This window comes from Corticium candelabrum, chromosome 4, assembly GCF_963422355.1.
Source record: "Corticium candelabrum chromosome 4, ooCorCand1.1, whole genome shotgun sequence".
Classification (NCBI taxonomy): Eukaryota; Metazoa; Porifera; class Homoscleromorpha; order Homosclerophorida; family Plakinidae; genus Corticium; species Corticium candelabrum.
The window spans coordinates 8,190,467-8,217,818 of NC_085088.1; the positions used below are offsets into that span (position 1 = coordinate 8,190,467).

General features: G+C 41.8%; 1 protein-coding gene across 1 annotated transcript; it reads left to right on the forward strand.

The window, feature by feature from the left end:
• Positions 1–1,299: 1,299 nt before the first annotated feature.
• Positions 1,300–26,937, forward strand: LOC134178561 (alanine aminotransferase 2-like). The gene is made up of 15 exons (XM_062645434.1): positions 1,300–1,431; positions 2,137–2,358; positions 3,034–3,237; positions 3,882–3,995; positions 4,576–4,684; positions 4,753–4,883; positions 11,455–11,568; positions 12,273–12,402; positions 17,126–17,205; positions 17,503–17,636; positions 23,874–23,982; positions 24,039–24,104; positions 24,177–24,332; positions 26,552–26,670; positions 26,730–26,937. The coding sequence occupies exons 1-15, from the start codon at positions 1,300–1,302 to the stop codon at positions 26,818–26,820; spliced, it is 1,911 nt and encodes a 636-aa protein (XP_062501418.1). The 3' UTR covers positions 26,821–26,937.
• Positions 26,938–27,352: the final 415 nt, after the last annotated feature.

Below are 27,352 nucleotides of genomic sequence, written 5' to 3' on the forward strand. Positions count from 1 at the left end.
CATTTTAGCATCTGATGATTATGGCCGCATCCAATCATATGATCTCCAAAAGGATCTAGATGGTGACTACACAAACACCTTGGAATTGGATGGAAACATTGGAATACCGAGAGCAATAGACAAATAGCTACCGTAAACTCATAACGAGACATGGTCAGACCACATTGAGGGTTTGGGACCTCTTTGAGCAATGCACCGGCATGAGGTGTCGCTATAGTATTTAATCTGGCTTGATTTCTGACACTGCTACAAGCTTTCAAGCTATCCAAAAAACAACTGTTAAGATGTAATTGAAGCTGACGCTGTGAGGCTCTATCCATAAGACAAGCAGCATTAGGTACACCGAAGGATGTGATAAAAGACTCCTTGGCAACTACTTCACCGTCCGACAGAGCTGATACTATGACTTCGGTTGAAGTATCTTGGATCATACAATCAGTACCAGAAGAAACAGCTGAATACTGACAAAGCTGACGATTGACATCTCGCCTGGAAAGGTTGCAGCTTCCGATAAAAGCAGCTGCAGAGGTGCAAGAAGACACTTGCAGGCCAACGCCATCCAGTTTTACAGGAGGAGAAGCTTGACACCAAGCAGCATCAGAAACTAATGTATGGGTGATGAGCTCAAAATTATTTCGTAAACGTTGGTCAAATATGTGAAGTTGCTGGTCTGCCTTGCCAGGAGGAACTGTACAAAGTAAATGATTGATCTTCGGCAAAACAAGCAACTCCACGACATGTGTAACTCGATCTGAGGACAGTCTAGGTCTTGTAGAAGATCCTGCGACGAAGACACGTTCTCAGCATGATTCTTAAAAGTAGAGTAAAAACTTGTCCAACCCATAAATTGGTGAGCTCAATAGCTCAGCACCACTTTTGCTGTCCATTGTACGGATGACATCTAGAGGAATTTGCGGAAAGGATTGGTCCTCCGTAGGCCAAAGACTTCAAACTTGCGAAGATTGAGAATAAGACTAAACTCGGGGTCTCTGGAAGATAAAACGTCCAGTAATGAAGAAATACTTTGTCTACCGCCAATAAATGTCCCACCATTACGGAACCATACTTGAAAACATATCCAGGATCTCCCTTATTTCATCAAGCGGTTTCAGGATTACCAGAGAAGAAAGCAAAGGCCCAAGTGGGTCGCCTTGTTGCACACCGGTTGTTGTCTGAAGACGAACGAAACCAAAATTAAGTTCACCAGCACAGTGATATGACCACTGAACCCAAGCATAGATAAAGACGATGAAGAAAACATGAAAACATGAACAACTACATTCGTTGAAAGCATTGGACATGTCTACTTTTGAACAGCATAATCTTCTGTTGATGAAAGGTCAGCGACTAATGTACAAATGGTGTGCACAGTTGCCTCGTTACCTCCTTTTACTCCGACTCCAACCTGACCATATGGAAGCAAGATGTCTTGTAAGTGTGGATTTACAGCTGTACAGCTGAGGCGACCCGCAAGTCGTCTAAAAGAACTTTCCCTTCAGAAATGGGTCCAAATCCTCCAGATTTTTTGACAAGGGCAGTGAGAGGCGCTCCAGCTAAAGTCCATTTCAGAATTAAAGTCACCTCTGCAGTCACAACCAAAAGTGGGCTGCTGACGTGTAACCCTAGAATGGACTAAGGTCATACGGGTATCATTGGATAGCTTTATGTTTGCTATATTCAATTGCGCACGCCTCTCATTTTTAGGATGCTTTACACCAGAGATAGGTCGAGTTATGTGACGCTTCTGGTAAAATAATGAGATAGAAGGTGGAGTCTTGTCAATCATGTACTGTTCTAATTGCATACCTACTGTAATTAGATTGGTATGTTGTCCTAAATAGTAACTAGAAACAGCTTGAGAATGTAATCTGCACGCTAGGTACAGCCACTAAGACTCTTTATCGCTTTCTACAGCACCGTTGGCTTTGTTCTACGTAGTTGACTGGCAAGGTATAGGAACAGCGGTAACGAGACACCACTACAACAATGGGGCATACAACAATAGGGCATCCGGTACATTATAAGGTGTTAGGTATTCTAAGCCATTCCCCAAAGCCAGAGGTGACTTTAATTCTGAAATGGACTTTAATCAAGGGCAGCAATCACAATAGACATCAACTTTGTGATACTGTCAAGACATTACTGAGCTGCAGGAACAATAGTACCTCAAACGGCGTGAAGGATGTACTGAACACGAAGTTGGGAACAACTAGTGCTCGTCTTTTTCAGAAAGGCTTGAAGGCAGAAAGAACCACTGCAGAATTGACTCAGATAGGTAGGGATGTCTTCACACGTAGCAGGAAGATCACGGACTGGATGACAAGATTAAAGATCGTGAAATGCACTGTCACTGCTGTGGTCAGCACAGCCATTGGAGCTCAAAGCTCGCAGAGCATTCCTATACTGGCCCTCTCGCGCAAGTCTCAAAGCACGTAACATGTTAGGTTTTCTCAAATCAGAGTGTCTGTTAAAAGGTGATCCCTTAGCCTGTAGCCTTGCTTCTTCCACAAGTGCTCAATACCACCGTTTTTCCACTGCTTAAGACGAGATAGCAAAAGAGATTTAACGTCATACTGTTTCTTTCTGGAGGCAATGACAAGTCAGCAGTCGTTTTTAGACCCAGCGTAATGAGATCATTGGTATCAAGCAACTCTTGGTCTTGCCATTCAACACCTGAGGAAGATGAGGGAAGTTGCTCAGGTTGCTGAAAGTTGGAAGTGTCTTCAGAAGCGTTCTCTTCAGATAAAGCGGCAGAACATGAATCAGAACAAACAACATTGACATCCTCTCTATTAATGAGCCATCAAGACTCACAAGGGTTTTCCATATAATCTCTACGTCAAGAATGACCCAGTCTCAAAGAACGATGACAAAATGAAAAAATATTTCTTGTAAGCAATCCTACATTCTGTGCACAGCTGGCGATTGTGCAAGCAAAGAGAGTCAACACTCAGGAATATTTATTGAGCGGTATGACTCAAGATAACATGCCGGAACAGGAACTGATGTCCCTGAAAAATTGTGACCACAAAGGACAGCGAGAATCCTCATGTGAAGAGTCGTGCTGCACCTTCTCTACAGAATCAGTACAAATGCACCTCATTTGAGAGGAGCAAACGTTTGAGTATGAGTCAGGACGATCATCCTCGTCTACCTTTTTGTGTGAATCAGCTTCAGGTAGCACTGACAGTGATGACGTCATTTCCATTAGTGGAATTGACCAAGGGACGAACACAGGTCAGAAACCCAGGATGATAGACAGGTTCGACAAATCAGAATGACCATTGAGAAATCTTGTTATGAAGACCAAACGATTTTGCTGTTGTGATGTCACAATCAAAAATGGCACCTCAGTTAGGCAATTGCAAACATGACATATCAGAGATTAACCAACGAAAGGCGGCTTGAGAAATGTCGTATACTTGATGGCAATGATAATGAGTAATAACGTTGACGCCAGAGATAGTGACAATGAAGCAAAAAAATGTAAAGTGCAGATCAAACATCCTGATCAATGTAACTTGAAACCATTAGTCACAAAAATGCCGAAAAAATGGTAACAGAAATGCCGCACAAGCCGAGACCGAGTAATTTACAAGTTGAGTGAAGTCAAAGCCAGATGTTATGAAAAATTGACGAATGGTGGATTTCATCTACCAGCGAGCACCATCATGTACATATGAAAATATATGTATTAACAGACAGACAGACAGACAGACAGACAGACAGACAGACAGATAATTAGGTAGACTAACCCTAGCCTGTCTTTGCTGAGTGAAAGGGTGCTGGCGCCTAGGTCACTGCGATTTTGGAATCAGCGAATTTCGCATTTGAGCCATAACGAATGTTATTTGACAAACTTGTTGAAATTGGGTTTGTAGTTATCAGCTGTCAACTGGATTGAGAAGTGTGACTATGCGGCTACATTAGATGAGATGGGGTATTACTTACTTACTTGTAAGAAGGGTGGTGGCTCAGTTTTGTCACGCAACTCAGTGATATGTGAATGGAATGATTGTTTAAGACAGCTTCAGATTAAAGACAAGTGAGAATCCAGAGATAGATACAGTAACAGCAATAACTGAACCGATATTACAGTACTTGATGTTGACTCAAGAATTATTTGCCAGAACAGCGTACTTCATGTTGTAATTGCCCTGTCTGCAACTGCTAACACAAAATCAATTGCTTTTGTGACTTATGACATATACAGGAACCTAACATTGTGTAACCGTGAGCGATATATATGTCCTGTATGTGCTAACTCTCATTACTGTACTTTGACCACTACAAACTATTTATGGCTTTGCAGTCACGTGAAACGGAAATGACAGTCACTCTGTATGATTTAGATAGATTTACAAGTAGTGCCTGCTAAAGAAAATCTAAATTCATAATTCTTTGCAACAATCTTATCATGGTTTTCAGAATGCGCATAGCTGTGGAAGTGACGGTGTAAACACAGTTTTAATTTGCTAGTAAATTATACAACATTGCTTTAATTCAAGGTGCCACCAACTGTTAAAACACAATTAAAGGTCACAGTCACACTTTAATTGGACATATCTTTTGTAGCTTTTGGCTGCTTGTGCTGATCCTGCACTTTGGCAGACAGGTGTCATACCTGATGATGTTGTTAAACGAGCAAAAGAGATCTTAGGTTCATGTGATGGACAGAGTATGGGTATGAGCATTGGATTTCCTGCTATGTTATGTTTCTAATTTTAATGTTATTGGTGATTTTATGTTTAGGTTCGTACAGTGATTCACAGGGAGTGAGAAGTATAAGAGAACATGTTACTGAGTATTTGGAAACAAGAGACAGTCATTGTGCTGATATAAGCAACATTTTTATGCTAAATGGAGCATCTGAAGGAGTGAGGGTAGGTCTTTAGTAATGTTTACATTAAAGATTGAAAAATGTCAAGTTTCTTATTGGAGTTTTAGTTGTTATTCATTTTGCTTTGGTGAAATGCACTGCGGATTCTACTGTGGTTGCAAAACTGTTTGCAAGTGTTTGTGGTTTTATTGAAAGACAACAAGTACTCACCATACTCTTATATTTACTCAGCAGGAAATTTTGTTTTATCATTAGAAACAACCATTCATTATGTCTAAATACTTTCTGCTAATATCTTATAACCGGTTATTTGTGTGCTTTTTGGAGATTTGGTTGGGGTTTTTTAACTTGCAGAGTTTACATTGTGTGATGCACTTATACATGTGCCAACAAAAATTAGGAACACGTGCACTTTGAAGGTAAAGAGCAATAAAGACCCTAGATTCTGGCAAATTTTTTGATTGCTGCGTGTATTTCTTTGCTGTGAGAAAAGATGCACTCCGTCTTCCTACGCTTTGGTTGCTGGATGAGACGCATCTCTTCACGTGCTGTCTTGATCATCGCCTCGGTCAGAATGGAAGATTCGGGTCTCGTGTTTTTTCTTGAAACTGGCACTAGGAACACGCCAGCATTTTGTGGTTCTTTTCTTTGGCAATACCATAATATTGGAATTGCTGAGGTGGCTGCAAGACGTCTGAGGGACTTGTAATCATTTGTTGTAAAAAATAGGCATGGTTATAAAAATAGGTATGTAAAAATAGCTGGCTGAGTGCCTTCTTCGTATTTGTAAACTCTTTTCTTGTTTGGCATTGTCTCAAGCACGTGACAGCACATCGAATAAGAGCATAGCAGATAGTGCAGTCTCTCCAGTTGATTGTCATATTGTATGTGGAATGAAGCTATTCAGCCAATGCAAGTTGTTTCAAGGTGTTTGTTATGTGTCGTGCTCAACCAGATCAGTCTGGTTTGTAAAGTCTATTACAAGTACCGGAAGCAAACCCTGCTTTAGAAGTACTTAGACCATCACGGCTGTCTAGAAAGAAGACATGACTTTACGAAGGATCCGAGTAGATCCCAGAAGCACTGTTTTCTGTAAGTGCTGCAGGTTGTGATGACCTGGAATAATGTCCAGCCACCGTGCAATACCTGCGTGCACTGTGCCCAAAGCTCCCAAGACCACCGGAACCACCAGTGTTTGACAATGCCACATGCGGCTTATCTCCACTCGCAAGTCGCTGTACTTCGACAACTTCTCAGCATGTTTCTTGCCAATGTTGCCATCAGCAGGACAGCTGATATCAATAAAAAGACAAGTGTTTGTCTTCCTATTTCTGAGACAGATGTCTGGACGATTGGCTTTGATCTTCCTGGCAGTGGGGATGGTGGTATCTCACATCATAGTAATGTCATCCGTCTCTACAAGCCTATCAGGATGATGCCGGTACCATCTGCTCTCCACTGGAACCCCAAAATGGCGCAAACATCCCAGTGAATGATGGAGGCCACCTGATGTGTCGATCAGTGTAGTCCGTTGGTGCCAAAGTACTACAGCCTGCCACAATGTGGTCGACAGTTTCCAGGTCTACACTGCACATGCGGCAAGTAGGACTGACATCACAATGTAGAATCTTGTGCTCATAGTACCGAGTCCGAAGAGCTTGGTCTTGAGCATCAACAACCAGTCCCTCAGTTGCAGCAGGAAGATTCGCTGCCTTTAGCCATCTGTCGGTCTCTTTCATGTCCACATGTGGTTGCTCAGTGAGACGGCGATACTGCCCGTGCATAGGCTTCCCGCTCCAGGACCGCACACGAAGAGAACTGTAACACATACGGTAATGTCTCGCATCTGTTTCAGGCTCTTGCTCGAAGCCACCTTCAACCGAGATGGATGCATTCCTGTGTAAGTTCTGCGACTTGTCGTTCGAAGCAAGACTCCTTCGCAGCTGTGCAGTAAAGCGACAAGCCATGCGCTTGATCGAGTGTGAAGATTTTCCAGAGTCACACTCTCGTATCATCTGCATGAAAGGATCAGAACTGTCAGCAAGGTAACAGTTCAGCCTCACGATACAAGATTGATATGTCGACTCAATCTGTTGTAACCCCCTACCCCCATCACTGAAAGGAGCGTACAGTCGGTCAATGTCTGCAGCAGGATGGTGGACACCGTGCATAGAGAGGAGCTTTCTGGTTTGTTGATCGAGCTGCTGCAGGTCCATGCACCCCAATGGATGACGCCAAAACTGTAAGCGAGAACCAGTAGTGCAAACCCATTGATGGCTAGAATCTTGTTTCGACCATACAACTCAGTCCGGAGAAGCACCTTCACTCTGCGGAAGTACTCACAACGGAGTCTCTCCCACATCATGCTGTGCTGAATACCGTTACTCTCATCTACACCCAAGTACTTGTAGACTTGACCCGGTTCCAGACAGTTGATGGTGTCCGTTTTTCCTACCGTCACTCCAGAGTTGTGTCCAGATAGCCTGCCATTGACAAAGTGTGCAACAGCACATTTGTTCAGACCAAACTTCATCTGGATGTCATCAGAGAAGGTATGCATCGTGTGCAACAACCCATCCAACTGATCAGAGTTTCTGCCATACAGCTTCAGACCATCCATGTAAAGTAGATGACTGATAAGCTGACGTTTGGCAGTCTCACCATGCCCAGTGGTCATCCGGTAGCCGTAACCGGTTCTGTTCAACTCCTTACTCAGAAGATTGAGAGCCATACAGAAGAGAAGTGGAGAAAGTGAATCACTTTGGAAAATACCCCTCCTGATCTGCATAAGCCTTGTCTTGATCGTACTGTTCCCGCAAGAAAGCACCATCGATGTCCTCCAACTCTTCATCACACATGACAGGAATCTGCACAAGACTGGACTGATCTTATGCATCTAAAGGCATTGGAGCAACCAACTGTATGGCACGCTGTCATAAGCTTTCTGGTAGTCCACCCAAGCCATGCTCAAGCTCTTGTGCCTGGTCTTGCAGTCTTCGGTAAGCAGCTTGTTGATCAACAGCTGATCTTTTGCACCAAAAGATCCCTGTCGACAAGCCTTCTGCTCCAGAGCCATGAGGTTTCTCTGAACCAAATGCCCTGCAGTCCTCTGCCTGATGACTGAGGTGAGGGTCTTATAGAAGACAGACAGACACGTGATAGGCCGGAAATTTTTGGCCTGGTCAGTCTTGTCATTCTTAGGAATCAGAGTGGTTGTTCCTTGAGACAACCAGTCAGGTACAGAGTCTGGATTCTGAACCAGCAGGTTGTAGTTACGTGTCAGATCAGTGTGAAGACACGTGATACGCTTGACCCAGAAACCATAAACCTTGTCTGGACCAGGAGACTTCCAGTTCCCAATCCTTTTGAGACACGATGTGACCTCATTGTCTGAGATAGGTAACCACTGCTGCTCATCTCTCCGGTGTGTCTCGCCATCGGTTTGACGTCTCAGCCAGAAGGCAGACTGATTGTGATGTACCTCAATTTCTAGGTTATCACCCCAATACTGCTTGATATCAGACTCGGATGGCGGGGAAGTGATCTGGATATTCTGCTTACCCAACTCTCTGTAAAATCGTCCAGCATCTCGTTGAAAAACCGTTCTGGCAAAGTCTCTTACAATTCTCCTCCAGCCTCCTGGTCCGCTTGACCTTGGACTTAAGTTCCATTTTCAATCGATTGATGGAGACCTCACAACTCTCCGAACAGGAAATGCCCAACCGATGCCGGAGAAGTTGGAGTTCATGTAACATACGAATGCTTGATGAACCCTTTCTAACCTCCAGCAACAGTGAGATTGCACATCAAAGTGTGAGAATCTCCATATCCAGCCTTTGTCTTCATGTCAGTGTTTGAGAATTGGTTGACTTCGTCGTCTTTAAGCCCCGCCTTTTGGACACTAGTGAAGCAGCAGAGAATACCAAGTAACTGATTTCACTCATATCTGGTTCATCCTTCAACGAATTGATGATCGTGTTAAGATCACCAATAAGTTTCAGGGTTCCACTGTTCACAAAGATCCTTGGAAGGTGTTGTCTCTCACAGATAGGAATTTGCCTGACTTTCTGCAACTCCTCGAGAAACTCTCGAAGAAGTACAGGGTCCACAGCAGCATCACTATCAAGCGAAAGACTATTCTCCGTTTGGCAGCAGTCTGGACTGAGTTGAGATGTAGAAGTTTCCATCCTTTCTAGCCGAGAAGCTATACTAGGATGTGTAGTCATCAGATCAGAGCTCACAGAGTCACAAAGGGATGGTGATTCCCTGATAGCACTGCACTGAACTGAATCCAGAGTGTCATCTACGGATAGGATATCACCACTGTCTCATGCAGATGAGCAGTCCTTAGAGAGAACAGTGACTGACTGAACAAGGGAGCCATCTTCCAAGTGATTAGCAAACTCATGATCCTCTTGCGTCATTGACACGACAGGTTTCCCACCCCATGCAGCAGCCATCCTGACTGAAGCCATGCAAGGTGACACATTGTCAAGCAAAGGCGTGACAACTGAACTATCAGTTGATAGAGCAGAAACCACATCCAATGCCGACATCTGCACACCAGTACAAACACCAGTCGTAACAGATAACAAACCTGAGATGGGCTTTTCATCCTGTGCGGCTTTGCATTTAATCTCCTCCAACTCTGATTCAGTCAGACTTCCAGAAGTTAGGAGATATCGCTTCTGGTCTGCCAAACGCTGCTCAGAGACGTCAGTCAGAGAAGGATGTTGCTCACACCACAGCTGATGCATGGGTTTTCTGAAAGCAGAGAACTTGCATGAGAACAGCACGGTAATAACAAAACATCAGTTCCCTATTCATTTGTCGCGTCCATTACCGTCGTCTTGTTGCATTGCCGTTCCTGTTAGCTGAAACACAAGATTCGCTAGGAACGATGGGCATCACAGTAGTCTCGTCAGCGGGATTTGAAGCCAAATTCAAATCAGACGCCGCACGAGAGATGGTTTGACCAGTCGCCCTATGCCCAGAACTATTCCTGCTCTTCCTAACAGCTCCAGTGATTCCAGATGCCGACTTTTCGAGCCCTGTCCTGGTTTCCCGACAAGGAATGCACTTCTCAGCTAACTCTGAGACGAGCGATACAGCTAGACGTCCATCTTCCATCAATATCCGGGACATCTGTGTCGTTATGCCCCTCCATAATGGGCAAGTGGGGTCTTTACCCCCATCTGGGCGCCCACCAACCCGGCAGGTGATCCCAGCGGGGTACATGTTTCCGTGTAGTCCATACGGTGATCAATGACTAGCCAATTTGATATAGATTGCAGGCATTACGGTGACCGTGTACTCGATACAGCACGCCTAGTGGATTTCAACGACCACCAGGAAAGCACTGGACGTCATCGTCAACGGACCGTTCGCCAGACCACAGAAATTATTATTATTATTGTTCTTATTATTATTATTATTATTATTATTATTATTATTATTAGTGAACACAACAACTTTATTGATATATCATACTATGCATAGCCACCCATACTATAACCAATTTAAAGAAGACATGCATTACCGCAATCAAGAAGACCACTGTATTGTTACCATCTAAACAAGTCATATCATTGTCAGCAAAATAATTTAGTTCAAGAGTCGAACTTCTCCTGTTGCCAGCAGAATGTCATAGGTGTAGGAAGCAGGGGGGGAGATGGAGAGGCACGTGCCTCTCCACTATTTTGGCTAACTTTGATTTGTCCAAGATGTAGTCACCTGTAGCCATGTACCTGTCGAGTGACCTGCTAATATTTAGGGATGACAGACATAGAAACTGATAACATTGACATGACATCCTGAACTAAAACTTGGAAGGAAAGTTTCGTCTAGTGACGGTTGCAGAGATAAATTCACTCATAAAGCTCTGTATAGTGTTAATGTTGTTTTACTGTTTTTTTGCTGTGTAGCATGCATATATATGAATAATTAATAACACATTTAGCCTTGTTTGTCGACCCACACCCCCTAGGCAAATGTGTGCCCCCTTATCCAAATCTAGGTTCCTATGCCACTGAAATGTCACTATCAGTGACAGTCACCAATCTTAAATCTCTGTTTTCACAAATGCACATAATAGAGGACCTCAGAAGAGCATAGTTTACTCTGCGACGTGGCCGTTCATTGTCATGTTGTAGAAAATGTCATTTTGGAGGATAGCAAGAAGGCGAGTCTTTTCATGAAGATAGATGTTAATTTGCTGCTATTAGTATTATTGTTACTGTTATTGTTATGTGGCAGCAAAAGGTGGTTTATGTATTAGTATGTTTGACAGCCATTTGGAAGTGCTCCAATGCTCTTGGGTGAAGCATTGATGCTTTGTATTGTTATATGTAGTGCAACAATGACAAGAAAGTTTGAAGAAGCATGCAAAGTATTGATGTGTTTCAACAATGTAGCTATCTAGGTTACTGTCGACTTTACCATGCTATGTTTTAATGACTAACTGTTTCTCTATCTTGTGTCTTTCAATGAGCTTGAAGTGGCTACTTTATCTTTAATTATATGCAGATTTTTAGTAAAGATCATTTAGTAGTTGCAACTTTAATTCATATAAATATTGCTTGTTTCAAGTCTTCAACGAATTGGTTTGTTGTTAGATGATATTAAAGCTTATCAATTGTGGTGAGGGAAAGGAAAGAAGCGGTGTAATGATTCCTGTTCCTCAGTATCCTCTCTACTCAGCTTCACTAACTGAGTTCAACTTACCAGCAGTAAGAATTGATATGTTCCTACCCATACGCAAATCCAAACCATTCACGAATGGGTTGAACAACATGGAAATTTACAAACAGGTTAACAGTGTGTGGTGCCAAATTTCAATGCAGCATTGTCTAGCAATAGTGTCGGAGGAAGATTACGTCATGACCATTTTTCGGCACTTTTTTTGGAAGCTGTTGCGGCAAGACGAAGATCTAAGTTAGGGAAGTCTGTTGTCAATCAGATCAAGGAATACATTTATTGGGAGTGTAATCTGTCGTCAATGCTAATTAAGTTTGATCTGGATTGGTTGCCAAAGCCAGATACATACAATGATGCAAGGGCAGGCATATAAATGCCGATGGATCAGTGTGTTCTATAAGTGCTTATCACGTTGTTCATAAACAGCTAGTCAATTGCACTGTTGGTGCTCATTGTGGTTGTTAGTTGGACGTATTCCTTTAGTAGATAAAGAGTAGTTAGAGAGATTGAGATCATGTAAGAATTACAGAGATGTTTTACTCACTCGCGAATGGTTCAGATTCACGTATGGATCAAGTACCATTTGCATTTGGATTGGGACATTTGCAAATGGCTAGCCCGCACACAAATTTTGGAATGGTTTGAACCGTATGAATGGTTGTATTTGCATATGGGTTAGAACAGATACACTTGTACGACATTTACATAAAATTTGTTAGTTCTAAGTTTCTACTAGATTCCATATTATTTGGATGAATCAGATGGTTGGAAGCTGAATACGGACAACTTGCATTCTGCTGTACAAGAAAGCAGTAAATTGTGCAAAGCAAAAGCATTGGTTGTTATTAATCCAGGAAATCCAACAGGTTTATATACATGCTTATGAAAATGTGGTGTGGTGTAGTGGTGGTGGTTGTGGTGTGGTGGTGGTGGTGGTGGTGGTGGTAGTGGTGGTGGTGGTGTGTGTGTGTGTGTGTGCGCACGCGCGCGTGTGTGTGTGTGTGTGTGTGTGTGTGTGTGTGTGTGTGTGTGTGTGTGTTTCTGCGTCTGTGTCTTAAGGCTGGTTCACAATATATGCTGGAGAGTACTGGACGGTGTCGGACAGTTGTCCACCAAGGTCCAGCAGTGTTCACAATTTAGCTCTTTCTTTCGCACTGTACGTGATATGTCATCATCACATGACAGATCGGAATGGACCTCTGAGATATAGAAAATGCTTTTTTGTTTTCTGTTGTGGTGTTACCACTGCAAAAAAGTTGTGAGAAAGAAGAAGAAATGTTCATTGTTTACTCTGCAATTTCTTATGCCAATTATGTGTGCCAATTGTGCCATTTTATGTGTCGCTGATTGGGTGACACGTCTTTGTCACTTCCTGTTTCAGCCTGGCAACTTTCTGTCAGACGGGACAAAATAGATTTGATTTTATCTGTTCGGCAGCACTCCGGCAAGCAATCCTTCTGCCGTATTGCTTGAGTGGTGTCTTTCATGTGGTTTGCCGGAACAGATTGCTCTCTGCAGATATTATGAACCAGCCGAGCATGTTAGTGTATATACAAGTCCAAAAACATTTTGAGAAAATGATGGGTAGGTAGGGATGGGTATGTACTTATGTCATTTATTCCCATCTCCTACATCACATTCACAACTGCTGCAAGCGATATAGGTAAAAAGAGTGTGATGTAGGAGATAGGCATAAATGACATAAGTACACACCCATCCCTACATACCCATCATTTTCTCAAAATGTTTTTGGACTTGTTTCATATATTTTTGGACTTGCTTCTACATTTTTAGATGGAAATGACAGTTTTAGTAAACGGAGTGCTTAGCATTTTGAACATGTGAGAATACTTTCATGTTCAAAGCCCAGGACAGACCACGTGGAGGTTGCACTCTCTGTCCCGCCCCTCCCCTCCCACCCTAGGCCACGAATTTCAGGCTGTAATTAGACGCTGCACATCCCAGTTTAGCTACGGTATTTCTTTTCAAGTGACCTTTAGCCTGGCTGACAAAAGTGAAATGTGAAATGTGAAATGTGAAATGTGAAAGAATAGATCGTGTTTTTTACTTGCTGATAGCTGGCTTCTGAGGTGCTAGTGTCAGCGGTGATAGTCTGTTTAGACTTGTGTAGTTTGAAATGGAAATGACAGTTCTAGTAAACGTGTGCAGGTCGGCCGGGATTTCAATCTTTGATTGCATCTCTAGACAACTCCCACGTTACGCTCAGCATACACGGAAGTACGTAGCCACCTGATGGATGTACGTAATAACACTGATTGCATCTATAAACAACTCCCATTACCTAGGGTTCCATGAAAGAGATACACGCTTACATGCACAGAGAGTCAGACTGGACGCCACGCCGTTGAACATTGTCGTACATGTTCAACTACACGCAACTGTAAGCAGCATGTGGCAGCTAGGCTTCCAAACAGTATGTAGTCACATGTACACACGTGACCGGAACAACATGGCGTTGTGGGAAGCAGTACGTGGAATTGCATGGCAGCAGTTGACTGATGCAAGGTGACTTTGCACATTTCTAGCTGTTGGGTCAGTGCAATTCTTCGGACAAGAGCGAATCGTTTGGTGTGACTCTTGTCGTTGTAGCTGCTTCGAGTGAGGCGCTAGCCTGGCTGACAAAAGTGAAATGTGAAATGTGAAAGAATAAATCGGGTTTTTTTACTTGCCGATAGCTGGCTTCTGAGGCTCTTAGTGTCAGCGGTGATAGTCTGGCTACCATTAGGAACGTTTGAAGTTGAGCGCTATGTGGGTCCGAGATCTCTGTAATGAGTTCTGAGAGATCCGGTTCGGATGCGTTTGGATACTTTTGTATGGGCCGCCATTTTAGATTCTTTGCATCCCTACATAGGGAGTGCTACCGCACTCCCTGATGATTGCGCTAACCCTGCTTCTGTTCATCTGTCCCATCCCGTACGTACGCACGCAGTGCGGAGGGATGGATGGACGGATTGGCTCGACGACCATGCCGAATGGGTGCAATTTTGACTAGCTCGCCGGGTGTAGGCTAGTGTGTATTACTGGCACTGGGTGTTTTATGCAGGCAATTTTATTAGCATTGATGGTACATTCACTAAGATGATCTTAGACTTGTCTTGATTAATTTTCGACGTTTGTGACAACTAGTGTCAAGTTTTGGAAGGATAACTCTAATTTGAATTCAATTTTTTGGTTATAATGAATCTCCAAATATTGGAGAAAACTGTTAGAAACAGTGGCATACATTGATAAGCAGGGTATTGACCAACCACAAATTTGTCTTGAACACGTGCTGAACTTCTTTGCACAAAACTAGATGAGAAGATTGAATCAATCTCCTGTTTCTAGAAAATTAGCATATAACCTAACTGTACACTTTAGTTAATTAATTAAAACAATTTTATAAACTAAACCAGTTCAAGAAGGTGACTGTTGCCACTAGGGACTTTTGCATTAGAGATGTGTGAGGTATTTGGATAAATTCATAATGTAGTGGCATAGTATTCTTGGAACCACACTCTTTTTGATAGATTGGGCTGCTTTGGTGCTGAGTCAAGGCAACAGTTGATTGTTACTGAGACTCCAAATTCAGCATTTAGGTACATGCAGTAGCTGCTGATTTCTCTTCTTATTTGATGACACTTCCATCTTTTTAGGTGATCTCATACCAACAAAGTAATAGCAGATACCTTGATATCTGCATTGTCAGCAAGCATGAATGTTACGTCACAGTTAAGTCTAATCCACTTGCTAGACCTACTATAAACCAGGTTTAGGAAAAGTGGTTTAGAATACAATTGGTTTAGTTCAGGTGGAAACAGGTCAATCGTTAAACCAGTTTAGCTTAAACTAGGATTTAAGCTAAAGACAGCCTAAGGTTTTCATGTGTGTCTAGCTTTGTTGTTGAGATTTTGCAAAGTGTGAATTAATGTAATTTTCTGTTTGCAGCAATGTTCAATAACACGAACTGAAATTTTACGTGATGTTCAATGTCTATTGTATCTTGGATGGGTTTTTTGATTTAGTATACATTTTGTAAACTAAAGCCTATCCACACATTCATGTACTGTGGGAAAACTCAAGGTACTCTCTGTTTGCATTGACTTTGCACTTTGAAAATCTGTAATAACTTTTGCGCAATAGGGCAGACAGCGACGATGTTGGTATCGTTTGAAACCGCAAGTTCCCAGATTTTCTATAGTTAGGGTAACGATGGCGTATGTATTACACAGGCGGTTTGATAAGGTTTATGCATATCAAGAGTCGTTAGGGTTCTTAACTCATTAAGAAGGTTTGGTCTTACAACAAGAATGTGGCTAATAGAGGAAGTAGCCAATTAGCAAGGTCACTAAACGGTCCACTGCCTTGACATCAACTCACAGTTGCTCTTGTTTCGCGAGTAGTTGCTTGATATTTCTGACTCCTCTTCTCGTTCTGCTTCGTCGTGATAGCCTGCGACTTCCTCTACTGTTACCTAACATCTTTGTATTGTAATATGACCTCTAGAATGTACAGTTAATGGGGTATCTCTTAACATAAACAAATACAGCTGCATCATTAGTCACTTCCGAGCACAAAGGCAACGCGAGCAGAGAGTAGGCAATGTGACGTCACTGAGAGAAATTATGCATATCATGAGAAAGCTCTTGTCAAAAGTGGAGTCATATCTGCGATCACTTATTCAATCTGGCCAAACGTGGTTTACAATTAGCTTTTCCTGTTGTGCAAGTAAACTAACTTCACCCTTTAGTCTACTATTACAGAGGTCACCAGAACTATGGCTAATTGCGTTTTGTTTACATTAGCTTACATGTATGCTTATGAAGTGTTTACGTATTAAACTAATAAGTTTATACACGTTGTCCTGTTGCTGGTTTGTAAGTGAAAGTTGATGTTGCAGTGCAGGAAATGTCAAGTTACAGAACTTCTCTTCTTGCTACCTAAACATCCTTATCACCAAACTGCCATTTCTACAGTACATGAAATTTGTCAGACTTTCACTCATTTTTGTATTTTAATGAATTTAGTTTAATTCTTAAATGAGTAAAGAAACTTTAACATTTGTATTGGCCATTTGTTATGTTAAGACAAATACATTGATAATTTTTGCATAGGTGTTAATACTAATTACAAAACAAAATGGCTTTGATTTGATGTTGTTGCAACGTAAAGGTACCACAACAGTATCAGACATGTGTTATGACTAAGTACAATATAAATGGATTTTTTGTCTCCATTTTCAAATTGCCATGTTATTCTTATAGTTGTAGTGTCATGGTACCAATTGCTTTATAATTGTAGACTCGTTCTCAGCTCTCCCTGTTCACTAGGTGGTTAGAGCACTTGCTCTAACACATGCCAGAAACAAGTGCTCCACACCTGTTTAGTGCCAATTCATTACAATTTCTTACAGTTAATGTCTGATGGGAGCATAAACCTATGGAATTCTTAATTGCTCAATTTAGGATTTAGAAAATGTAGCGTTTGTGATTCATTGTGAAAGTATATGCGTTGTGATATAGAATGAGATAAGTATTAATGTTGAGGTGTGCTTGATAAATGCAAGTAATTGTTTGTTGATTGTAATAGGGCAATGCTTGTCAAAGACAAACATGATTGAAATTGTCGAGTTTTGTATTAAAGAGCAACTTATATTGATGGCTGATGAGGTATGTTATATATATGTTATGATCTTGGTTGTGTGTGTGTGTGTGTGTGTGTGTGTGTGTGTGTGTGTGTGCGTGCGTGCGTGCGTGCGTGTGTGTGTGTGCGTGTGTGTGTGTGTGTGTGTGTGTGTGTGTGTGTGTGTGTGTGTGTGTGTGTGTGTGTGTGTGTGTGTGTGTGTGTGTGTGTGTGTGTGTGATACATGGGTGTAGGGTGTTGCTTGCCTAATTGACTAAGAGACAGTTGAATGTAAGCACTGTAGTGGCAATTTCTCTTCTCATGATGGTAATTGTGCTCTACAGGTGTACCAAGATAATGTGTATTCATCTGATTTAATGTTTCATTCCTTCAAAAAGACAGCAAGAAACATGGGTTTGACAGACAAAGACTTAAGGCTTGTTTCTTTTCACTCAGCATCCAAAGGTTTTGCTGGAGAGTAAGTACAAGTTGCTAATACAGGTAGATGTACATTGATTGTGACAATATAAAGGTAAAGCCAAACAATGCGTACATGAGATATATTCTTTTATGATGTACTGAATGCTGCTTTCAATGTGTCTTTGTTCATATTAATTAAGATATTGGTACGTGTAAAATTTACAACAGATTTTGGGGAGTTTACAGAATTTGAAATGGGGTTCTGGACCACTTGTCGAGTTTATAGAGGTGAAGTGGTCTAGAGTTAAGAGGGTGGTCCAGAGTTGACAGTGACTAGAATGGATAGTGCATAGTGGCTCAGGCGTTTCCTTGAAGCAGCTAAGTTCAGAATGATCAACTGTGTTGTCTAGACATTTTAATTTTATGGAATGGGTGGGTCACGTGATAGTGATGGTTTTCTGATTAGGAACAAAGTTTCTGTAATAACATGGAAGCGTCACGTAATCTTTGTACTTATATGCTATTCAAAGGGATGACTACTCTTGAGTTTTATGAGAGTATTGCTGCTACTAAGTTGTTTATGGCTTCGTGAGCTTCTTTTTGCAGTACAGCTAAAAGCCAAGTTAGTTTATTAACTCTACGCATGAAGCCCATCTTAGCCTCACGTTTGAAGTTTACCCCAGGTTCTCCTGTTAGATTGAAATCGCTCAAGGATGCAGATATCTGTCAACAGTGTGGTGTCAGCTATGTAAAGTATGAGGAGGGTGTATATCATCACCCCTATTGTAATCCCAATTCACACACACACACACACACACACACACACACACACACACACACACACACACACACACACACACACACACACACACACACACACACACACACACTTGACTTGACTTGACTTGACTTGACTTGACTTGACTTGACTTGACTTGACTTGACTTGACTACAGCTGCCAGTGTCTGGCCACGCCGGCCCATATATGGGGAGAGCTGAAAGATGAGGGAGTTACTGTCTGCACTTATGTCTCTGTATGTCCTTGAGCCACCAGAAGTGTCTTCCACATGTGCAAGACTGGGGGGGGGGGGTGAATTGACTGCTGTCTTTTTCTGAACAGCGTTTGCCACGATGACAGTTATGCCGTTGGAATCCTGGCTTGGATTTGAAGCACCATCCACATTGACTACAATGGCAGCAACAGCATGTCCTATCAGGCTCCGGTATCTGACTTGAGGTACAATCATTGGAGGCATGACCAGATCAATGATAGAGCCGATGATGATGACATAGTCAAAGAGGAAGAAGAAGGCACATTTAAACATTTATGTACTGCCAGGCACCCCTACTTCGTAGCCACCGATGACACTTGGCACATTGCACTGCGCCTGGTTGTTCACACAGAGGCAGTTGGCACAGTACAATGCCCTTGTGCCGTTTCATGCCTGAATGAAAGGACTGGCAACACACAGCACATGAAAATGATCGTTCAGTAGAGGTACGTGTAACTTCAGCTTGACATGAAGCTTGCCATTCTGGACGTTGCTGTGGCAGGTGATACCAATTCTCTACTTTGAACAACTTTAAGGCAGCCTGTATCCTGTCTTGCCATTTGAGGCGGGGGCCCCTAAGCTAGTCTAGAATGTGACAGCCACCCAAATAATAGCTTCTTTGGTAATCTGATTGCAGGCATTTGAGCAACGTGTCCTAGCTACTGAAGGCGGCGGCGATGAAGGATGTCAGACATCAGATTTACATCGCCCCATCTTTGTCAAAGATTAGTATTGGTAATATGTTGAAGCTTCTGGTCCCATCAAGTCACACCCAAAATTGTCTGGAGACACTGGTGATGGAAGGTATCTATCCTAGTCTCATTGCGTCGGAGAATTGGCCAGCATTCAGCTCCATACAAGAGCAAAGATATAGCACAAGCCGTGTACACCTTTCTTTTGGATTGAAGAGACAAGGTAGTATTGTTGAAAATACAATGAAGAGAGCCGAAAGCACGTGAAGCAGTGGCAAGACGACGGTGAATTCAGGTATGAAATGGCACAAGTGTATTGTGGAACGCCAACTGCCTTTGTGTGAACAACCAGGCGCAGTGCAATGTGCCAAGTGTCATTGGTGGCTGAGAGAAGTAGCGGTGGCCTGGCAGTACATAAATGTTTAAATGTGTCTTCTTCTTCCTCTTTGACTATGTCATCATCATCAACTCTATCATCTAACACACACACACACACACACACACACACACACACACACACACACACACACACACACACACACACACACACACACACACACACACACACACACACACACACGGACAAATGTGAAGCCCTCCACGTCGTTCGACGTCAACCATAGGGTCAGTTACGAGATAGCTCCTCCTGCCTCTAGAGACACTACAATCCACCTGGAGCTTGGCCAGTGTCATCCAGGGGCACTGACTATGGCACAGCTCTATGACTGGGCACCAAGGCCCACACATACCCGTCTGCTGCATGATGTTACTGCCAAGTCAGCAGTCTTGTCCACCCCAGTCAAAGACCAGGTACTCATTTTATACTTCTGAGTTGAGAGAAGCAATTGTGTGTAAGTTTTTTTGCGTAAGAAATGCCATAGCTCGCCATCACTGTGACTTGAACTTGCAACCCGGATTCCATTCTTAAAGTGCTCTCTCTAACCAATTGAGTTACAGCACCACACACACACACACACACACACACACACACACACACACACACACACACACACACACACACACACACACACACACACACACTACTGTATACAGCTGCCAGGTATCTGGTCACACCGCCCCACATGGGGAGCTGCCGCATCAATGACCACGCCACCCCATATACTGGGGAACAAAGGTAAAAAAGTCCAAAGTTCTAAAGCAATAGATGTGACGTTTATAATAAACCACAGTTTCCTCCTGTTTCTTCTCCTGCCACACTGCCGCCCTCGTCAATCATCCACCCTTTTGCCTTCACTATCCATCCATCTTCTCGTCTTTATCAGTCGTCTACGCTCCTGTTCTCATCAGCCATCTATGCTCTCGTCTACACCAGCCATTCATGCTCCTGTCTTCATCAGCCATTGCAAAAAAATCAGCCATCCACACTCAATATCTCATGCCACCAATATCGATCAAAAGTTATGCTTAGATCTCTGAACCATCACCGTAAATTCTATGTGCAAAATAGGATAGCAACTGACACACACACACACACACACACACACACACACACACACACACACACACACACACACACACACACACCAGCTTTTTTATAGGTATATCTATCAGAAACCTTTCTTTACCTGTGAGAGGTGGGGATTATGACTATACTGATGTCTGACAGACCGCAGGCTTTCTTACCATTAATAAATTAACCTAGATGGCACTGTACACTGTATACTACAGTAATCATTGTAATGTGCAGTAAAGTTTAACAAGGTATGTAATCACAATGGAATGCTGGACTTATTCATTATTTGCTACTTTTCTAAATTCATCGTGTTGTGTGACTGGTTGATTGGCTATCATTTTTTGCAATAACGTTGACCACACCTAGTACAAGCACATATATTTAATTGCGCCCACCTTGGGTTGCGCATGCCTATTTAATTACACTCCACCACTTAGCAATATTGCTAGAAAGATGCTTAATTTATGCTAAAATTATGAAGTTTATAATTTTATATGCTCTAGTGATATTATGTTTATTAAGCACTATCAGTATATGCCAAAGATCATCATGGATCTGTTATAGTGAGATTTTACTAAGGGCTGTGAAATCGGTAGACAAGAATGCTGCTTCCAAATTGAATAACATCAAGGTCTTTCAGGAAGGGATGTAAGACAAAGAAAGTACATGACATTGCTCGATTAAGACCTCACCAGTGCTAAGTCGATCAAAGACATCTTTATTGATGTGGCCAAATATATCATTTGTGACAAGACCAAGGCAGGATCAATAAAACTAGTACACTTTCACCCACAAACCCAGGCAACTTTAGTGGGACTCCAAAAGCCTTTGTTGATAAGAATTCTTTTCTCAAACATGTTTTCCATGATACGTTTGCACTTGTGACCTAAGCTGCAGCCAAGACAGTCAACAAGGAGATCAGGAAAGCGGTCTTTTATATATTATCCCTGTCGAACAACTCAAAAAGGTTCTGACAAAAAGACTAGAGACATGCTCTCCTACCATAGCTTGGATTGGCTAGGTTTGAACAATGTTAGTGGTTGTGAACTGAAAAATGTGATCTCTTGTTAGATTTAGTCATTATATGTATAACCATGGACAACATATCTTCTTGAAAACGATCTGTCTGGATTTTAATCATATCTCTTCCAAACTACATGCAGTTGAAGACCGTGTGTTTTATCATCTGAAATGGCGGTGTTATAAACAACTGTATAAGAGATAACAAACACAAAGATCTCACCATAAATACCACCTCAATGGGCTACATCACTGTGAGTACTGTGATCAAGAAGACGAACATCAGAAGTGTAGAACTACCTTGGTTTGCATATGTGAGTTTTGAAGAAGAATTATGTATATGCTGAAAGGGTGTCTTCGAAGCAAACTTGATTAATGATAGAAATATCTTCCACGATGTGAACATGTGGGATGACCTGATCGCCAATGCAGGCTTGTAGGAAGCATTTCAAAAGTGGTCCGGTCAATGGCACACTAAGAAGGCGTGGTCCAAAGATAGCATGCCAAGAGAGCAGTCTTGCAGCATAATGGGTTCTTGATAATTACTTTATTTACCATCAATTACTGTAATATGTGGCTACGCAATGACCTCAAGGCAGCATAAATAGCATGCAATTAATTCAAGATGCTTTAATTTGCTTTCGTTTCAACTATAAATACATTAGTTATTTAATCACCTTATTTTCAATTGGAAGTTTGGGTAATTGCCAACTGTCTAAAGTACAGTTTTTGAAAGATAGTCCGGCCAAAACCGAATCAACCGGACCAGTTCTATGGCCCTGAATTAGGCCTCTGGTGAAAGTTCACTTTAGAAAAAGCGGTCCAGCCGGACCGGTTCCTACTGCCCTACCATTAGTGCACACCCTCCTCACTCCATTAATAATATTACATGGCCATGGAGAGACTTTACGGCTCTCAGTAACAAACCATGAGAGTATAGTGGTATTGACAAATTCAAACACCGCATGAGGTTGTGAGTGTCAATTCATGTCCTTGCTGCAATGGTGACCTTGTCACATTTTCTACTTTTATAATAGACCAGTGAGATGGCATCAGTGGTTTCGCTTTCTCTAGAGCTTTTTGGATGAGTCCATTGTAGACATCAGCATTTGGGACCCAGTGTGCTTTGGAGGGCATGTGCTGTGCTTGGGCATGCGATTACAAATATCTAGACTACTACGTCTTGATAATTCTGGACAAAGTCTAGATTAGGGTGAAGTTTTAGACTACCATCTACTATCCATTCTAAACTATCTGTCAACTCAGGACCACTCTATCCTAGGTTGACAGGTGGACCAGAACTCCAGCATACATTCTCTCAAGGTTGATTGATCTTTGAGCATTGCAGAATCTGAATGTGAACAGTTAAGACAGTTTTGCTTTGGTCTAAATACAATCTGTTCTTGCACGGCATTTTTATGCACTAACAATAAAATCCACATACACACATACACTTTAAGTCTTCAGGGTTTCATAACTGGTGGCAATTTAGTTTTCTCAAGATACTGACAAGTGGTTTGGGTTAGTATTGAGCTGTTGCTGTTATGGTAAAACAGAGCACCAACCCCCGCTTCTGTCTGGATGGATGGATGGATGGATGTCTGTAACGCACCGATCGACACGACACCAGTCTCGGATCGTCGCGAAACGCGGCGGCCCGGTCGAGTTCAGCCAAGTTGGAATTTGCCTCTGCCTCTGCCGGCCAGAAACAACAATTTGGCGTTTAGAAATGAGATGCACCGGAGTTAACTGAGTATGCAGATGTGACGTGTGCTTGCCAGCCACTGTATGTCATTCTCTCATTCCCATGCCCCCGCTGCAGTTGGAGTAGGCCAGCTCACTGGGCCGCTTTTGTGTGCGTGCGTCCATCCGTGTGTCACAGAAGGTGCATCCAGTTTTGCATTTTAATAAGTGTAAACGTGCAAAGATATATGCTACTAACTCTAACCATAGGACTAATAATTGTATAAAGTTTGCTTGCTATTTTAGTTTGTTTGTTTTAAATAGTATATGTTCTGGTTATAATATATATTTGATTAGTTATCTTGTGTTTATAGGTGTGGACAACGTGGTGGGTATATGGAGGTCTTGGGATTTTGTGATGATTTCAAGCGGCAGCTGCTGAAAACAGCTTCAGTCAGGTTGTGCCCTGCAGTAGCTGGCCAGGTTCTGCATAGACTAAAGTGGTTGGATGACTGGTTTCTTGTAGTTGTAATATGTAGATTGTAATGGATGCAGTTATTAAAGGACCACGCAAAGGTGAAAAATCATATGAACTGTATGCAAAGGTGTGCTATGCTGAGTGGTGTTGCTACTTATAATATATAACTGTGTCAGATGTGTTGGTCATTACTTTGCAGGAAAGAAATGATGTTTTTCAGTCTTTGAGAACTAAGGCTCAGCTGGTGACTGAAGAATTGAAGCAGGTTAATGGCATTGAGTGCAATCCTGTCCAAGGGGCAATGTATGCATTTCCAAGGATTAACATTCCAGAGAAAGCACGAGTAGCTGCAATGGTAAGTCCTGTTGTCAGCAGTTGAAAATCAGTAATACAGCTAGATTTACTAGTTATCGTTTGGGCATGTTGAGGATATCATTGTTATTCCCCAAGGGGAGTGGCAGCTAATTCTGAGATAATTACTGAGGCAATTAGCTGCCACTCACCCGAGGTGGAATATGATATGCAAAGTTGTCTGATCGTTACTTTTGTTGGGAGATCATCTTTAGTATAGCATACGTAAAAAAACAAATTCTGCTAAAGAGGACTTCTAGGAACAATAGTGTTATACAGAAGAGAATAAGAATATAAATCAATTTTATTGATGCATTTCAGAGAATTGCAGTACTGAGGAATAAACAGTCAATGCACTAGCTGTTGCATTAGCTGTTGTTTTGAGTCATTAACAGGACGTCTGGTATGGCTTGCTGTTGAGTATTGTAGTAGATTCTAAGTTGTGTACTTAGTGGTGCCAGGAGTGGTGTATTGAAAGTGAACCTCCAGAATATTTGTAATTAGTGGGTAACATTGTGGAGAACATAGACGGAGTGGCTTCAAAGTTTAGTGGCTGTTGGGTTAGAAGATAGTGATGAAGTGAAGACATCAGTTTTGTTGTACTCTACTGGTTTTGAGGCTCTTGAAGTTCACAATACCTTTGTGTTGGCAAAGGAGAAATTAGGACTGATTTTAAGGATGTGGTACAGAAGGTTGAAGCATACTTTTCCAAAATCAATAGAGCAATATATCACCGAGTTACATAGACTGGAAGAAATTTGCAAGTTTGGATTGATTAGCAAACATGATGGATTGGCTGGTCTATGGGATTGACATACTCTAAGGGAATGTTGTTTCAAAAATGAATTTACTGCTAGATACAGCAGTGTCAATTTGCAGGGCATCTGAATTGTCAAAAGTTTCAACCTAAGGAATTGGACAAAGGAACTACTGTAGTGCTAAGACAAATGATGTCGATGCAATCTCTTTAGAGAGTGTTGGAGGCAAGAAAAGATCGCAAGAGTTTAGAGATGCCAATATAATTTATTCATGATTCCAAGCCGATACACTGGTTTCTGAAACTATTGCTCTTGAATTATTATTTGCAGATGACAGTGCAGTTGTGCACACTCATTTGACGATATCCAGCTAATTATGAATGGTTTAGTCAATCTGTAGAAGTGTTTAGTTTTGGTCTTACTATTAGTTTAAAAATGAAATTCCTTTACCAGCCAAGGCCTGGAGAAGGCTTGGTATCTCCATTTGTATGGTGATCATGTTCTTGAGTATGTTCAAAATTTTAATTACCTTGGCAGCTCTGTACAGTAAGCTTGCATGTCGAAGAACATTTAGTCAAAGAACATTTAGCTGTAAAGGTAAGAACATTGCAGCCTGAAATAGGAACGTCAACTGTCTTTCTGTCTAAAGTTACATCAGTGTACAAGCATACTTACTAGTTATACAGTAAGCTCTTGTGCTGAAGGACACAACTGACAGCCCTCCAGGCTAATCATATTCTTGTTTTGATGAAGTTATGCTATGTTCTTATCTTAAGTTTCTATCAAGGGTGTCGCGTACTATGTGCATCAACCTCCTGTTGAGTTGAACAAACCAGCAACAGGACACTGAATGCATGGCTACCTCTCCATATGCATGTCCTTGTTCCTGCATCTGTAAGGCTTCAGCTTGCTGACACTGTTAAGTACAACCATTGTAGATGTATATCTCAGGCTTAATGAGTTGAGTGTGGCGACTGATGTATATTGGGACATTCTGGAATCTGGTAGAGTTGTGGCTTTTTGCACTTGCATGCTAAGTAAAGATATGACATGATATGATATATTTGATTCACATCAACATAATGGTGTAGCTCCCTCTTGGGGCAATGTAAGAAACAATTAGGTGTGTCTACCTAGTAAGGAGTTTCTAGTGCAACAACAAGGGTTGTCAGCTAAGGAGTTTCAGTTAGTAATAGGTAATAATGTCTTCTAGGAATGGAGTCTATGTTAGCTTCAAACTGCCACGATTTGGATATCTGGTGATTGATTGATTTACTGTACTTATCTAATTCAGGCCTAGGCTCCCACACCTTCAAACATAATCATAAAAAACAACTTACTTGGGTCTCAGTGATATTATTTTCCACAGCTGTGGCCAAGTTAACAATAAGTTTTTCATGCACTGTTGTTTCCTTGCTATCGCATTAAATAGCACCATTTTATTTATTTATTTATTTATTTATAGGAAGGAGATACACCTTTAGAACCAGACGCATTCTATTGTCTTGAACTTTTGAAAGCCAAAGGAATTTGTGTTGTACCTGGAAGTGGCTTCAAACAGTTACCAGGAACATACCACTTTCGGTAAGATCAAATTCACAATTTTCTTGATAGTTTGATTTCCATCTGTTTTATGTATTTAGAATGACTATACTGCCATGCTTAGAAGATCTCAAGAGAATAACTGAAGACATTGCAGATTTCCACAGAGACTTCACTAAGAAATATTCCTAGCCAGTTTGTAGCTAATATTCCAAAATCATCAGTCTTTTGGCTACCAAGGTGGTGGTGCACATTTTGGTCATTTTGTGAAGTCTCAATATATTTGCAAGTTAATAATAAATGTGAATAGCACTCACTGTACTCAACATTCTTCCTAGGAATAATACTTCATGAAGATTTTGACCATACTGATTTATGTTTGACTGCATAGTTAGACCAAAGCCATGTCACTGTCCAATAGCAGCGAAGACACCATTCAGCACACTTCCCACAATGAGAATAACAAATTGCACAACAAAGGTGGCATGCCAATGGAACTGAGTCTTTGCAAAACAAAGCTAGTGTAGTAATAGCTGCCAGGACAGCATATACATTCTTCATGGAAAGGTTGTAGTGTACTAAAGAACGTTTCCAACCCAGGGATGACTGATGTCAGTTCTGTCCAAATCATGCACCCACAGGCCTACCAAAAGATTTCTCTCGTCCCATTGTTAACCTAAGTCAGTCCAGTGGTAACCTCTCAGGACGTTCACAGCGCTTTCCA

What these genes read in the sequence shown, in the direction of transcription:
- LOC134178561 (XM_062645434.1), top strand. Translation starts at nt 1,300, where the DNA reads ATGTCTACTTTTGAACAGCATAATCTTCTGTTGATGAAAGGTCAGCGA. An exon ending in GAGCATCTGAAGGAGTGAGG is followed by an intron (nt 4,884 to 11,454) that starts GTAGGTCTTTAG and finishes GTTTGTTGTTAG; the next exon opens with ATGATATTAAAGCTTATCAA. An exon ending in TTATATTGATGGCTGATGAG is followed by an intron (nt 17,206 to 17,502) that starts GTATGTTATATA and finishes TGTGCTCTACAG; the next exon opens with GTGTACCAAGATAATGTGTA.